This window comes from Culicoides brevitarsis, chromosome 1, assembly GCF_036172545.1.
Source record: "Culicoides brevitarsis isolate CSIRO-B50_1 chromosome 1, AGI_CSIRO_Cbre_v1, whole genome shotgun sequence".
NCBI classification, from domain to species: domain Eukaryota; kingdom Metazoa; phylum Arthropoda; class Insecta; order Diptera; family Ceratopogonidae; genus Culicoides; species Culicoides brevitarsis.
Window position 1 is genome coordinate 28,272,152 of NC_087085.1, and position 14,486 is coordinate 28,286,637.

Sequence of the window (14,486 nt, forward strand, 5' to 3'; positions counted from 1 at the left end):
TTTTTACGTAAAAAGTCATCACTTTTGCTGCACACATGTCACGGTGTGTCATTTTACACGGCTAAATCAATCAAGTGTAACGATTAATGTAATTTTATTTATTTACACAAATCAATTAAAGCTCGAATAAAGAAAAACTTACTCATGTTACTGTAAGCTTGGTTGTTGCTCAAACAGATATACGACGAACGAGTGACTTTATCAGCTGATAATAAATAATAAATATTATTTATTGAACTTGCCGATTGTGATTATTATTTTTTTTTTATTGAAGACATGTGTGTGACATTTTCTTTTTATTTAATTTTATTTGTATTGAAAGTGTTTAATAATATTTTTATGAAGTCAGGTTTTTTACGTAGATGAATTATTTTCCTGGTAATGATAAAAAATTATCGATTTTGATAAGAATTTTACTAAGAAATTATTTGGTCAGACGTCTGAAAAACCCTCGATTTATCGATTATTATTATTTATTTACCTGTACTTAAAAAGATAAGATTTTATTTTGTAAGACTTTCAGTAATTTATTTTTAGACGTGATTGGTGGCAATCCTTTCAATATAATAAAAAAGTTTTTTTTACGTCAATAAAGTTCTAAAGTTCAATAAAAATCACTGCTTGACTATCAATGAATTCTTATGCATTTCGAAAAGAGTTCAATTTTATGGCATGATTTAAAATTTCGGAATCTCGAGAATCGAAGATAAAATAAATAGTTGAATTTTAAATTTTTTTTTTATAAAAATTACTCTAGATATTTGTAATTTTATAGGACTTTATTAAAAAAAATAATAAAAATTAATTTAATTTTTTTTTTAATTATTTTATAAAAAAATATCAAAAATTTCGTAAAAAAATTAATTTTAAAAATATTTAATTAAATAAATTAAATTAAATATTTTTTAAAACTTTAAGAAGTTTGATAATGTGATGAAAATATTTTTTTGAATTTTTTAAATTTTTTTATATTTTTTTTTGTTTAAAAATCTTTTTTTTTATTCTTATTTATAGAAAATAAAAAAATAAAATATTTGTAGAAATTTAAAGAAATGTAAAAAGTTATTATAAAAATTTAAATATTTTTTTTTATGATAAAAATAATTAACTAAAATTCGATGTTTATGTTAAAAAAAAATTATAAAATATATATATTGAGGAAGTTTATTTTAATTTTTTAAAAAGTTTTTTAAATTTTCAAAAGGCATTTCATTATTGAAGATTTAAATTTTATTTTTTTTAAAAATATTATTCATTAAAAAAATATATTTTTTTAAAAATCTATTGCAAAAAATCAAAACTCGACCAGTTTCCCGTTTTTAAATCTCTGAATGAAAACTCGAAAAATGTCATGCCGCGTTGTGTAAATTACCATCGTTTTCTAGATAAAACTCTCCAACTAAACGAAACAATAACAAACGTCGAACAACGAACGGCAAGTAACACGTAATCCATTTTAATGTCATAAATGTCAACTATTATATTTTTTTTAGTACAACTCTAAAGTGAGTCTGTATCGAATTTTATGTGTTGTTTTAATAATAATAAAAATAATCATAATCACAATATTAAAAGAGACTCAAAAAGGTGTAACACACAACTTCTAAAAAATAATATTTTATTCATTTTATCACCCATTGGCCATGTACTTTGTGTGCAGTTTAGATCTCTTTTTCACTGTCTCTCTCACTTCTCCGGTCTGGAACACTCCTCCATATACGGATTTCATGTAAAAAATATTTTAATACTCGAAAAATCTGATTTCTTGTGGACTCGTTCACGCTGTTTCATGTACTTTTTGACTGCATTTATTATTTATTTTATTTGTAGTCAGAGTTTGTGTGTGCGTGTCAGTCAAGCAGTTTGTCGCTGCCTACGCGAAAATCAAAACTTCAAGAGATGCAAGAGAAAATTTTCTGTCGCTGTTTGTTATTTAACATTTTTAACAGTTTTTTCGGTAACAATTTTATTTTTTTTATTTCGAGAAAATTTCTCACTATCATGATTTGATGAAGGAACGACGATGACAGAACAAACAAAATAAAAAAAAAAATCTGAAAAAAATGTAACGATGTACGAGCTAATGATCTGAGCAAACATTATGAATGTCATACCGTTCCGTATATTTCTTCGTCGTCGTTCAATCAAGAAAAGACAGCAAAATGCACTCACTTTTGTGTACGTAAAACATTAATCTTGTAAGGTTGCTGTGAGTTATGAATGAACGATATTTACAGAAATATCTTGAAAAGCTGTCGTTTCAGCTCTTCGCTGTGAAAAAGTACCGAGTTTGTTGTTATTTAATGTTTGCACTTTATGTTCATTGGAATTTATGTTATTTGAACTTGCTAGCTTCTTTTTGATAAAAAGCGAGAAATCAAACACAAAAAAATCTAGCCACAGGTCTTTTGATCCATTTTAATTATAAATAACGCAAAACGATAATTACACATGACCGACAGGCGATTATTTGAAATCAAAACTATAAAAAAATAATCATAACCAACAAACATCACCTTCCTTTGTTTTATTTAAACATTCATATTGTTTCTAATGCCACATCTTCGTTAAGGTGTATGAAATTGGGCGTGCCACAAATGACGGGCAAGAGCAAGGCAAAACTCCCAGACAGGCAGCAAAAAATACAAACCAGCACTTTGATTTCTATATTCTGTCAAAAAAATGGCAAGTTTGCCAATGGGTCAACAATTTTAATGATACATCATGAAATATTTTTGCTAATTATAGTTATTTTCAATCAAAATCTGATATTTTTGATATTTGATACGCATTTAATTCTGCCAGACAAGTGTTTTTAACTCTTAATTAAATTTATTAATATTATTATTAAAAGCAATAAATTTGTTTGTGAAAATAAATCATTAAACTTAATCAAAAATATCTCCAACTGTTTTTATCACCTGAAACGGCATATTTGCTGCACTTCTGTTGGTTTCAGTTTTAATGCAACCGAAAATATGCATTCCATCGATTAATATGATCGGAATCACAGTAGGTCTGATTGAATTTAAATTAGAAATTATAAATGGCTTTATTTTTAATGAATTTATTTTGTGATAAATGCTCGTCACAGCATTTAAAAATGTCATCATCATCAGTATTTTTTTTATATTTGATAATTTATTTAAAGTCTGCCGTCGATTTTGGGAGATTTGGTGGCGCGACTGATCGATTGATTTGCATTTTGTTTTGTTTTTTGACTGTTTTGGAAGACTAGAACTGTAGAAAATGCATGGTTCGCAGCAAAAATAAAACTGCTGGAGAAATCAGAATTAAATTATTGCTTGAATGATTAATTAGGCTTTGGATAATTTTCAGTTGAACTCGATTTTAAAGAATCAATATTCTTTATTTATTAATAAGAGATAAAAATAAAATCGAAGTTTTATAGTACGAAGCTTAGCTCATGATATTGCTCTTCTATTTTGATAGTAGGTCGCGTTTTTATTAGATGTAAATTTCAAACAGACTCCTTATCCTCCAGCTCGAACGTTTTAACGGCATTTGCGAAAGACTTGCCTTTGGCCGGTACATATTTCAAAATGTGAATGTGTTGTCAATTTTTTTTCCGAAAGCAGCTTTCGGTGTCATTGCATGGCTTATCTGCAAAATTATCGTCAGGAACGATTGAAGTTTTGATAAATTTTGCGTCGCCAGCTTCACCCAAGCAATTTTTCTGACTCGCATGAAGGTTAATTGAGCGATTACTTCCTAAATTTCGGTTTATCTGGGCCAACAATGACCATCCTAGTCTGCTTTTCAAGGCAACAGGCTCGAAAGAATCTCCTTCCAACGAGCGAAAAGGTGCGGTAAGCAGTGGCGAATTTTCTCAGCAATGGGGCCTGAGGCTATCATTCTTTCTCAACAATTTTGGGGCCTATTTTAAAGAATTTTGCAATAATGATCCAAAACCCACAGTTGACCACGTACATAAATACCTAAAGAGCTTCAAAAACTTACCGTTGTCACAATTTTTTATGCCTAATGTTAGATTTTAGTCTATGTCTCACTGCCATACAAAACAATTCATTGAGTTGAAGATATAAAGCTTTGTCTTTAGGCTAAGTTATATGGTATGCCATATTTACCTTGAATGCAAAAAAGCTTCTTGTACCTTTCTGATGCGTTGATTATGGTCTTTTTGGCTTCGTCATCAGTTGTTAACTTGTTACCTATAGGAAGAGTTAGATAAATTTATTCTGTAATTTGTTTTCTGAATAACGACTTCGCACCGTATCTCAGAAAAAAAAAGTTTGCGATACACAAATTTCTCACAAAAAACTTAAATGATACTCGTTACAATTTTTAAGCTACTGACTTTTTTCTTTCTAATACTTCTACAAGAGAAAAGTCTAAAATATTAATTTTTAATCTCGCGTAATTTCTTTCTTTCATAGCTCTTTCAAGCCCTTTCTCAGATACCAGTTCATAGTAAAAAATAAGAAAAAAAAGAATGCAAATGACATGAAAAATATTAAAATTTTTAATAAGATCACTTCAACACAGCGTCTTATTAACCGTTGAACAAATTCTTGTGTGGGTTGCTTGAAGAAAAAAAAGGTTCTGTTATGAAAGCCAAGCAAGTATGTCTAATCCATGTTTTTATGATGTAATCGAATAGAATATCATTATTATCAGGTCTCTTTTAATAAAATAATTTGTGAGCGCATTAAATGTAAATATAACAAGCAAAGTATTGCTTGAAAAGAAAACGAAGAATTGTACTAAGTAGAGTCATTACCATTCAAGAGGTTACAAATTTTAAATGAACGATATCGTCGTCGCAACTGATGGCACAGAACAAAAGAAAGTTCCCACAGTGCATTAAAAATTCTTATCTAACATTTTGTGGCAATAACATAACAAAAAGTACAAGACAATGAGACACGTCCAGAATAATTCTTCTTTATTATACTGACAAACAACAACCGATATTGGGTTAAATATTTTCGGGATGGCACACGTTGAATGTTAAAATTTCTAATGATGGTAATAAAAGCGGTGTGTGGAAGAATGGGAAAGGCTTTTCTTTGTTTTTGTATTTTTTGTTCAGAAAAATATTTTGAGAAATTATTTTAATTTTTGGCCTTCTTAATTCTTTAAATTTATTGCTTGGTTTGAATTAATTGGAATAGATTGAAAACCTCAGAGGGTTTTTTTTTTGAAAATTATTAAAGTTTTTAAAAATACTTACCTAAATGAGTCCTCTATCCATTTTGCCTTTAAAGCTGTATCGTAAATAGAATCCATTAACTTTGTTTAATAAGAACAGGACATCCTCTGCATACATTCCAGCACTATCATCATTGCCGCAGATCTGCCTCTGACATTTTTTCATTACTCTAACACAAATATTTCAAATGCATTTCAGGTGCACTCAGCTACGTTATCTTACATCTGCAAATGTTGGTATCTGGTTCAGTAGGTGCAGAAAATTTTATGATATTTTTGTTTTTGCCTACGACATTCTACTCGACTGCTCCAAATATGCAATTTAAATAAATATTTTTGCGTCATATGGCATTATTATCATCATCATTGCAGTAATGTCCTCTACTTCTCCCTTCGACTTTCCCTGCTGGCAATTCCTAATGACACTCTGATATGACTCTATTATAATATCCGATTAATAATGTCAAGAATTTTGTGTCGCATAGCGAGATAGAGAAAAGAAGTAAAACTATTTCTTAATGTATTCTGCATGCACTTCATGTTATGAGTTGGTTTCTCTGTCTCCTTCTATCTCTCGAACGAACTAGTTTGGATTATTTAATGTCATTTAATTTAATAGTTTGAATAGTTTAGGTGAGCGACAGATATTTGTATGTTATGTTGCTTGTCTTTTCCTCGGCATAACAGCAGGTAGCAGCGCATGACAACGTCGTCATGAAAAAAAAAGGTGTAAGAAGGTGGATTGGATAGTTGATGTGTGTTTCGCATGCATTTGCACACCAAACTCGTGAAATTCTATCGCTCGCGTTAGAAGAAAGTCTAAGAGTGTGTGGGATGTAGAAGTAGGCTCATGAAGATAAAAGATGAATTTTTGCCTTGATAAAATATTTATTTGCATTGCGTGACGATGACGAGTTTCTTGGCGTCTAGCAAATATTTATTTCCTATCTTAGGCTGATGCAATAAAGAGAAATGTTTCAAAAAAAAAAAAAATTAAATAAAAAAATAAAATATTTTAAACCTAAAAATTAAAAAATAATTAGTAGGTATATAATTTAAAAAAAAAATAATAAAAACAAAATAGTAAAATAAAATTTTTGGAAATTTAAATAATAAAATTGTTAACAAAAAAATATTTTCATAAAATAAAAAAATAAATAAAAAATAATTATTAAAATTTTTTGTTTTTAATTTTTAATTTTTAGGCCGCTCCAAACGAAAATCAAAAATAAAGTCCGATTTAAATTATTTCATTTTGAACAAAAGTCAAAAATCCAAATGGGGCAAAATAAAAAAAAAGTTAAAAATTTCATCAAAATTGATCGTTTTTTGTTGTATTTTCATAATTTTTCAAGACATTTTCAAAAAAAGTTATAAAAAATTTTCAATTATTTTAATTTTTGTTTTGAAAATCATATTTTAACTTGAATTTTTTTCTCTAAAAAAATTTTTCATTAAATTATTAAATTTTTTTCAAATTTTCTTGAGAGTTATTTTTTATGACATTTTAATTTTTCAATTTTTAACTTAAAATGATCTTAAATCAATTTTTAATTTGAAAGTTTAAAAATATTATTAAATTAACAACAAAAATTTTGAAACGATAAAAAATTATTAAAATTTTGTCATTTTGTATGAAAAAAAATATTTCAAAACTTTTTTTTTATTTTGCCCCCCCCCCCATTTTAAAAAAAAAATTTTGGAAATTTTTGAAAAATTAATAAATAAACGAAAATAAAAATTAAATTAAAAAATTAATTTATAAATTAAATAAAATAATATTTGAAACATTTTTCCTCATTGCATCAGCCTAACTCTTTTTTTGATAGAAAAATAAATATCAAACCGTTTAATAAATTTTTATCAATTAAATACAAAACTAATCCACCACAGGATAGAACACGAACGGTGGTCTGCTTCTAATTCTTCGACTTGGCGTTTTTTATTGCTATCGCAGTTACATTAATTTTACATTCTGGTTTCTTTTCTGACATGTTTACGATATTACCCAGCCTTAGACGTAAAGAAAATCGCTGAAAGTCGTAAAACTCTTACATTGTTAGTTTTTTTCCAATCTATAACAATCATCATTAAATTCATCAGTAGCTTTTTAATTTCCTTCTTGATAACAATAATTACGGATATTCATTTGCTGCTCACCCACACTCCATGAGGTAACTGTAACTTGATAATAATTTTCTTGTCAATATTTTCATACATCATACAGAAATCAGGTTTGATTAGCCACATAATTTTTTTTTCATTAATGATTAATTGATTAGTAATTGACAAGTTGCTGGAAGTGGGTAAACTGCATTTTGTTAAGTGTAAAATTATGTAAAGTATTGCAGTTTTGGTGTTAATGACCGTGTTCAGCTGGAAGCAACGGAGTCGATGGACAAAGGAAAAAGGCGTTAGTGTGATATTACCTGAGAGTCGTAATAAAGCTAAGTAGCTGCTAGCTGCGAGGAATATCATCGAAAGAACAAAGAAAGCGCATTTAGTTTCGAATTTCAGTCACAATGAATCGATATGCGATTGGAAAAAAGTGCTCCTGCATTGAAATTCAATTAAAATAAATTAATTAAATCTATAGCACGTTCAATTGAAATGTAAATTGAAATGAAAAACGTAATCACGAGCGTTGTAAGTGCAATGGAGTCGTGACGTGAGCGTGTTGTTTTGTCCTGAAATAATTTAAAATTTTTTCAGAGGCTAGTATTAATGGACTTTTGTTTATATTTTATAATATTTAGTCTTACCTTTGATTTCAGGTTAAAAAATTTCAATTAGTTGACAGCAAATCAGTTGAGCAAACTTCAAGTTTTGACAAATCGCATCTTCCTCAAAGCACGTCTCTTTTCCTAAAACAAAAAAATGCAAAAAGAATAATTTATAAGTTCATCTTGTACTTTACTCTTTTTTCATTGTATCACTTTCCTAGATGTTCGCGACATAAGAAGTAGCAACACACACACGAACTTGTGCATATATTTGCATTTCCAATTAAAGACTTTACTTTAACAAGCAACGTACATTTACCTCTTCTCCACTTTTTTTCCGTATATTTAACAGATCGGCAAATGATTGTGAACGAGTAAATTTTATGTTTTAAAACATTTATCTTTTTCTCTTTGCGAGCAAAGTTACTTAAATTACCTATTCCTAGGCAGCTTTTATAAAGTTCAAGATGAACAATGTTTTTTCTTCTTTTTTTTACGTGGATTTAACATGAAACCGATGAGATACACGATTTACCTTTTAGCTTGTCTCTTGTCTTTCGATGCACAATAAACAATGGTCTTTATTGTTTTTTATTCAATTAAATTTCAAAAACACTAAATTTTCCACAATCTTTTAACCTTTAAGCAACCGCATTCCATCGCCTGCATTTTGACACATGAATTGTCAAATCAATCAAGATTTATACCGAAACAACTCAATCCACTTGATGGCGCTTCTGATGCACTTCTGTATTCGATTATCGTTACACATCTGACCATATTTGATTGGAAATTGTAACTTTATTTGTGTTATTTTTACGAAGCAATTTATCGAAATATCGAGTCGAAATTTAATCTCTTGGATCAATCTTGGATGCATAATGATTGGCAATTAAAACCCACACACGTACGCACGGAATATGATAATTAAGAGAACACACCAAAAATTTATAGGAGTGAGACACAAATGTCAGGTCTTTAATGTGACCGAAGGTAATTTATGTGCATATAAAAGTTAACAACTAAACTCTATTTTAATTTGAAAAAAGAGGGAAAATATCGGAGAAAAAATTTTTTTGTTTGTTCAAGTAAAGTGCATTTTATCAAATTATTGTCCATTTTGTGACATATGTCTTTTTCTCTGTAAGGGGACTAAATTTATCTAAGTGTAGTAATTAATCATAGACGAATTAACGTGGATAATTTGTCGTTTTTAGTGAATCACAAAGACAAGTTGAGTATTTTTCATTTTTGATAACTTTCATACATTGTGAAAAATTGAAGTCTCTCTTTTTCAAAGAAGTGCGGTAAAAAAATTATTAAATTATTTTGTTAATCAAATTAGAAGAAAAATTATACAAAAAGAGAGATATTAAGTTTAATAAATTAAATTTTAAAGTGTTGATATTGATTCCAAAAAACATCGCAGAATCATCAAAAAGGATGGAAAAAATACAATTTTATGACTTATAGGACCTAAGTCTTATATAAGAAGTCTCATATCCTTAAGGTGAATGACACGATCAAATACGAACAAGCAATGACAACATACAATATGACAAAGGGACTATTGAGGATGAATCTTAAAATTCCTCTCGTTTGGGATTGACATGATTTCGACATAAGAAGAAGATCCGGATTTCAAATACCAATGTCTCGAACGAATTTCTCACGCCACAGTATTTTTCATGAAGGGATAAACTTCTTCAACAGACGCCCTTTAGAAGTCAGACGCACTGACAACTTCCTATTATTACATTTATTCAAAACTGAAACATTTTATCTTCATTTTGATTTAAGTTGCGAAACATTGAGTTTTCACATTATACTCAAAATGCAGAAAAAAGCAATATCAATAAAAACGAATTTGTGTTTTGTTGTTTGTTTTTATTCCGTTTCATTTGCATGTCGTACGATATGAATTTCATATTTTTTGACAAAATGTATACGATAAAGTCCATGAAGATAGCTCATAATAAAATAAAGATAATGATCATAATGTCATTTTGTGTTCGAAAATTGGTCCGGCAATAATAATAATCTGACAAATTATTGGAATATGGGGAAGATTAAAGTGTTTGCGATGGATAATGAAGGTCGAATATTCAAAAATTGTAAATACGTGAGGAAAAAGCTGATGAGCGGCTTACGGAAATTACATTGGCAAGGTTGAAATCTGGGTCAGATAGAAATCCAATCCACACCCCCGGATTTTTATATCTTTTGAAGATTTTTTTCTTTCTTTCAAATGTAGAGTATAAAGTAGACAAATACTGGCGGTGTCCCCAAAAGTCCCCTAAGGTTACAGATAACTATAATTTACTGAATATTTGTGCAATTTATCTGAACAAACAAACGTACAAAATATGTCTTCATTACTATTTTACTCTTTATTCTTACATGATATCGATTCATGTAAAGACATTAAAGACAAATCCTTAACAAGTTTGCTATTTTGTTCGATTCATGTTGGAAATCCGGAGTGTGCAGTAAGAGATAACATTTTTTTCATTTCTGACATTAAACAAGATATTGATGTTTGAGTGTGTCGAATGGAGGTAGGAGGAACGGGTGAAGGAACGATAAATATTGGAACATACTGTAGATTGCAAGTGCAGTTAAGGCTAGAGTAGGTGTTAAAAAAATATTGTTTTTGAATGTTTCTGGTTTGACCTGATCTATAGTCTGCTATCTGTTTGATTGGCAAAATAAGTGGGTTAAGTCTTGTGGGATTACAGGCTGTAAAAACTGACCATGATAAAAGTCAATAACATTATCTAATCTTATCTTAAATGTGTAAGACAAGCTTAATTTGAATAAAAGTATCCAACTTTAAAATTTCTGTCTTCAAAAATTAGCGTTAAAAGTACATTCACCCTCAGTATTTGCCTATCAATTCACTCCGCTATAACCACAAATCAAACAAAGCGACTCACTCATCGCCCGAAAAATCCATTAGTCAATTAAAATTCTGCTCATATGTTGCAAAAATGCGCACAAATATAATCAAAAACGTTTTTCCGCTTCAAACGACTCTTAACTGAATATGCGATAAAAAAAATGTATGTTTGTGTGCATTTACCGGTACATGACAAAAATATTCAGAAAAAAAGAGCTATTCATAATTTGTTTTCATTCATGCTTTGGGGCGATATATGGAAATAAAGCATACATATGGGACAAACAACAAAATTTTGTGAACAGGTTGCAAGAGACTAGTTAGTTAGTGAGTACATGTTCTGCTTTTGATGACTTTTTTGCTACAGGCAATTATTTTTTTTTGCGTTTTTTTATGTTTATGAGGTTATGTCATCAAAACTCGAGTGTATTCGTAAGATCGTTTTTTATTTTTTTCCACCATCACCAAAAGTATAAAAAGTTTTAAATTTATACATAAGTCAGAGATTCTTCGGTCCAAGATTCTGTGACATTTTCGTCGGTGGCAGTCTCATCGTTTGGATCTGCGTTTCCTGCTTCAGCTTGAGTGTCATTTCCGTCGGAAGTTTGGTTGTTGACGGGAGCATCAGTGGGAACTTGCTCTTCTGGTTGAGATGTGTTTCCACCTTGAAGAAAGATTAGAACGGGAATTGGATGAATATGAAGAACATCGTCGTGGATGTTGAGATATAGATATTTACCTGGAGCAGCACCTTCTGGGTTTGATTCGGCTGGTTGTTCAGTTGGAAGTCCTTGTTCGGGTTGAGAAGGATCAACAGGAGCTGAGGGATCAACAGGAGCTGATGGATCAACAGGAGCTGATGGATCAACAGGAGCTGATGGATCAACAGGAGCTGATGGATCAACTGGAGCAGATGGGTCGACAGGCGCTGATGGAGCAGATGGATCAACTGGAGCTGATGGATCAACTGGAGCTGATGGATCGACAGGCGCTGATGGATCAACTGGAGCTGATGGATCAACAGGAGCTGATGGATCAACTGGAGCTGATGGATCTACAGGAGCTGATGGATCTACAGGCGCTGATGGATCAACAGGAGCTGATGGATCAACTGGAGCTGATGGATCAACTGGAGCTGATGGATCAACAGGAGCTGATGGATCTACAGGCGCTGAGGGATCGACAGGCGCTGAGGGATCAACTGGAGCTGATGGATCAACTGGAGCTGATGGATCGACAGGAGCTGATGGATCAACTGGAGCTGATGGATCAACAGGAGCTGATGGATCAACTGGAGCTGATGGATCAACTGGAGCTGATGGATCAACTGGAGCTGATGGATCTACAGGCGCTGACGGATCAACTGGAGCTGAGGGATCAACAGGAGCTGATGGGTCGACAGGAGCTGATGGATCAACAGGAGCTGATGGATCAACTGGAGCTGATGGATCAACAGGAGCTGATGGATCGACAGGCGCTGATGGATCAACTGGAGCTGATGGGTCAACTGGAGCTGATGGATCTACAGGCGCTGAGGGATCAACTGGAGCTGATGGATCAACAGGAGCTGATGGATCAACAGGAGCTGATGGATCAACAGGAGCTGATGGATCAACAGGAGCTGAGGGATCAACTGGAGCTGATGGGTCGACAGGCGCAGATGGATCAACAGGAGCTGATGGATCAACAGGAGCTGATGGATCAACTGGAGCTGATGGATCTACAGGCGCTGATGGATCAACAGGAGCTGATGGATCTACAGGCGCTGATGGATCAACAGGAGCTGATGGATCAACAGGAGCTGATGGATCAACAGGAGCTGATGGATCAACAGGAGCTGATGGATCAACAGGAGCTGATGGATCAACTGGAGCTGATGGGTCAACAGGAGCTGATGGATCAACTGGAGCTGAGGGATCAACAGGAGCTGATGGATCAACAGGAGCTGATGGATCTACTTGTCCTGGTTTCTCTGGATTCTCTTGTCCTGGTTGAGAAGGATTTCCTTGTCCAGGTCTTGATGGATCAACTTGTCCTGGATTTGTTTCTCCTGGTTTCGATGGATTACCTTGACCAGGTTGAGATCCTTCAGGGTTTCCTGGCTTTGATGGTTTGTTTCCCTCTGGCTTTCCTGATGGTTTGTTTCCAGATTGCGATTGTTCATCACTATTGTTACTTGTCGAAGAATTAGATTCATTCGATTCTTTTTGTTTGTTGGCTTCTTTTTCTTTCTTTTCATTGGCTTTCTTTTCTAATTTTTCAACTTTATCGTAAGCCTTTCCTTTTGTTACACCAACACACTTTCTGTACAACCAAAATGGTCGTCGCTTCGACACTAATTTCGCACAATCTTTTAATCCACTCTTGAGATCATCCAAAACCTCTTCAACTTCGTCATCCCATTCATCGTCCAAGTTCAATTCTTTCAATCGTTTTTCCACGGATTTGGTGACATCTTTGTTAACTTTTTCAACCAATTCCTTGTTTCCGTGACGATCGTCGTTGTTGCTGTGAGCAATTACTGCAGTCACAACTGCGAGAATAATTAAGATTTTCATTTTCGTTTCAGTATTTCGTTTTTGATAACTCCCGAATATTATACTTAGTTCTTTCGTTATCAAAGTTTAAAGTGAGACTGATGTTTTTCTCCTTGAAACATGCCAAATTTATAGAGAGCCCTCGTGCTAGCGAAAAATTTGGTGCGTCAATACGATAAGATTGTTTGTCAACTTGATCTTATTTATCTTACGTGTTTTTTCACTTATTCATCTAAGCTAAACCAGTTGCTTATCAAACTTGAAAAAATGTGAGATGATTCACATATTGCAGTACATTTTAGGACATCATACGAGAAAGAATCAGCTGAAAGAGCTTACGTTGTTTTGACGAATGCTGCATTCTGTATCAGTCAATAATAACAAGTTGACAACATCTGTATTCATCTCTGTCGTAAACAGGGCAATAAAGATAACTTGGACCAAATTTTCCTCTTTTCCGTTCCAAAAATACTTAGGAACTACGTGGCTTTTTGAAAAAAAATCATCTAATTTCTGTTTCTATCTTTCATTTCAGGAATTTTCGCGTTTCTTGTGAATCATAAATCAAACATCACAACTTCAACAAAGGTAAGTCCACGTATAGCTTTTGATTAGGATTACTCTAGATAAAAAAAAATCATAAAGATAACGAAAAAAAGTGCATCATTGTAACTAAAAACTAGTCGTCTAGTCGCCGTTCATTGTCATTCCAACACTTTTTTGTTCGTCTTCTTGTTTAAACACAAGCCAAATGAAGACAAATAGTGACGTGTTTCTTCGTTGGCGGTTTATGGCCTTGGCTTTGAGTAAGTCATTCACTGTTTCACATATCGGTTAGTGCATTAAAGTGGTGAAATTGTTTCTGGGAGTTATTTTGACCTCTTCGTCATAATTTTTGTGTTCTTAAATATTTCCAAAAAAATATTTATGTGTAAAAAACATCTTTTTTAATTAATTTAGATGTAAAAAAGCTGTTTTAAATCTGAAGCCTTTTTTTTCTTTATAAAAGGGTTTGGATTTAAAACAGCTTTTTCACATCTAAATTTATTAAAAAAGATGTTTTTAACACAAAAATGATATTTTTGGAAATTTCCAAGAACACAATCATCAAACAACCACAAGAATTTTTCTGTT

General features: G+C 31.8%; 2 protein-coding genes across 2 annotated transcripts in view; one reads left to right on the forward strand and one right to left on the reverse strand.

The window, feature by feature from the left end:
• Nucleotides 1-14,486, forward strand: part of LOC134830727 (amyloid beta A4 precursor protein-binding family B member 1-interacting protein) — a 161,517-nt gene that overhangs the window by 516 nt on the left and 146,515 nt on the right. Inside the window, exon 2 of the mRNA XM_063844298.1 lies at nt 13,888-13,940. The gene's annotated coding sequence lies outside the window, so the exon portion shown is untranslated. The remainder of the gene's footprint in view (nt 1-13,887; nt 13,941-14,486) is intronic.
• On the reverse strand, nt 11,222-13,441 carry LOC134829800 (sialidase-like). The gene is made up of 2 exons (XM_063843064.1): nt 11,555-13,441; nt 11,222-11,479 (listed from the first exon to the last, which is right to left on the reverse strand). Exons 1-2 carry the CDS (start codon nt 13,371-13,373, stop codon nt 11,304-11,306), a joined length of 1,995 nt encoding a protein of 664 aa, XP_063699134.1. The 5' UTR covers nt 13,374-13,441; the 3' UTR covers nt 11,222-11,303.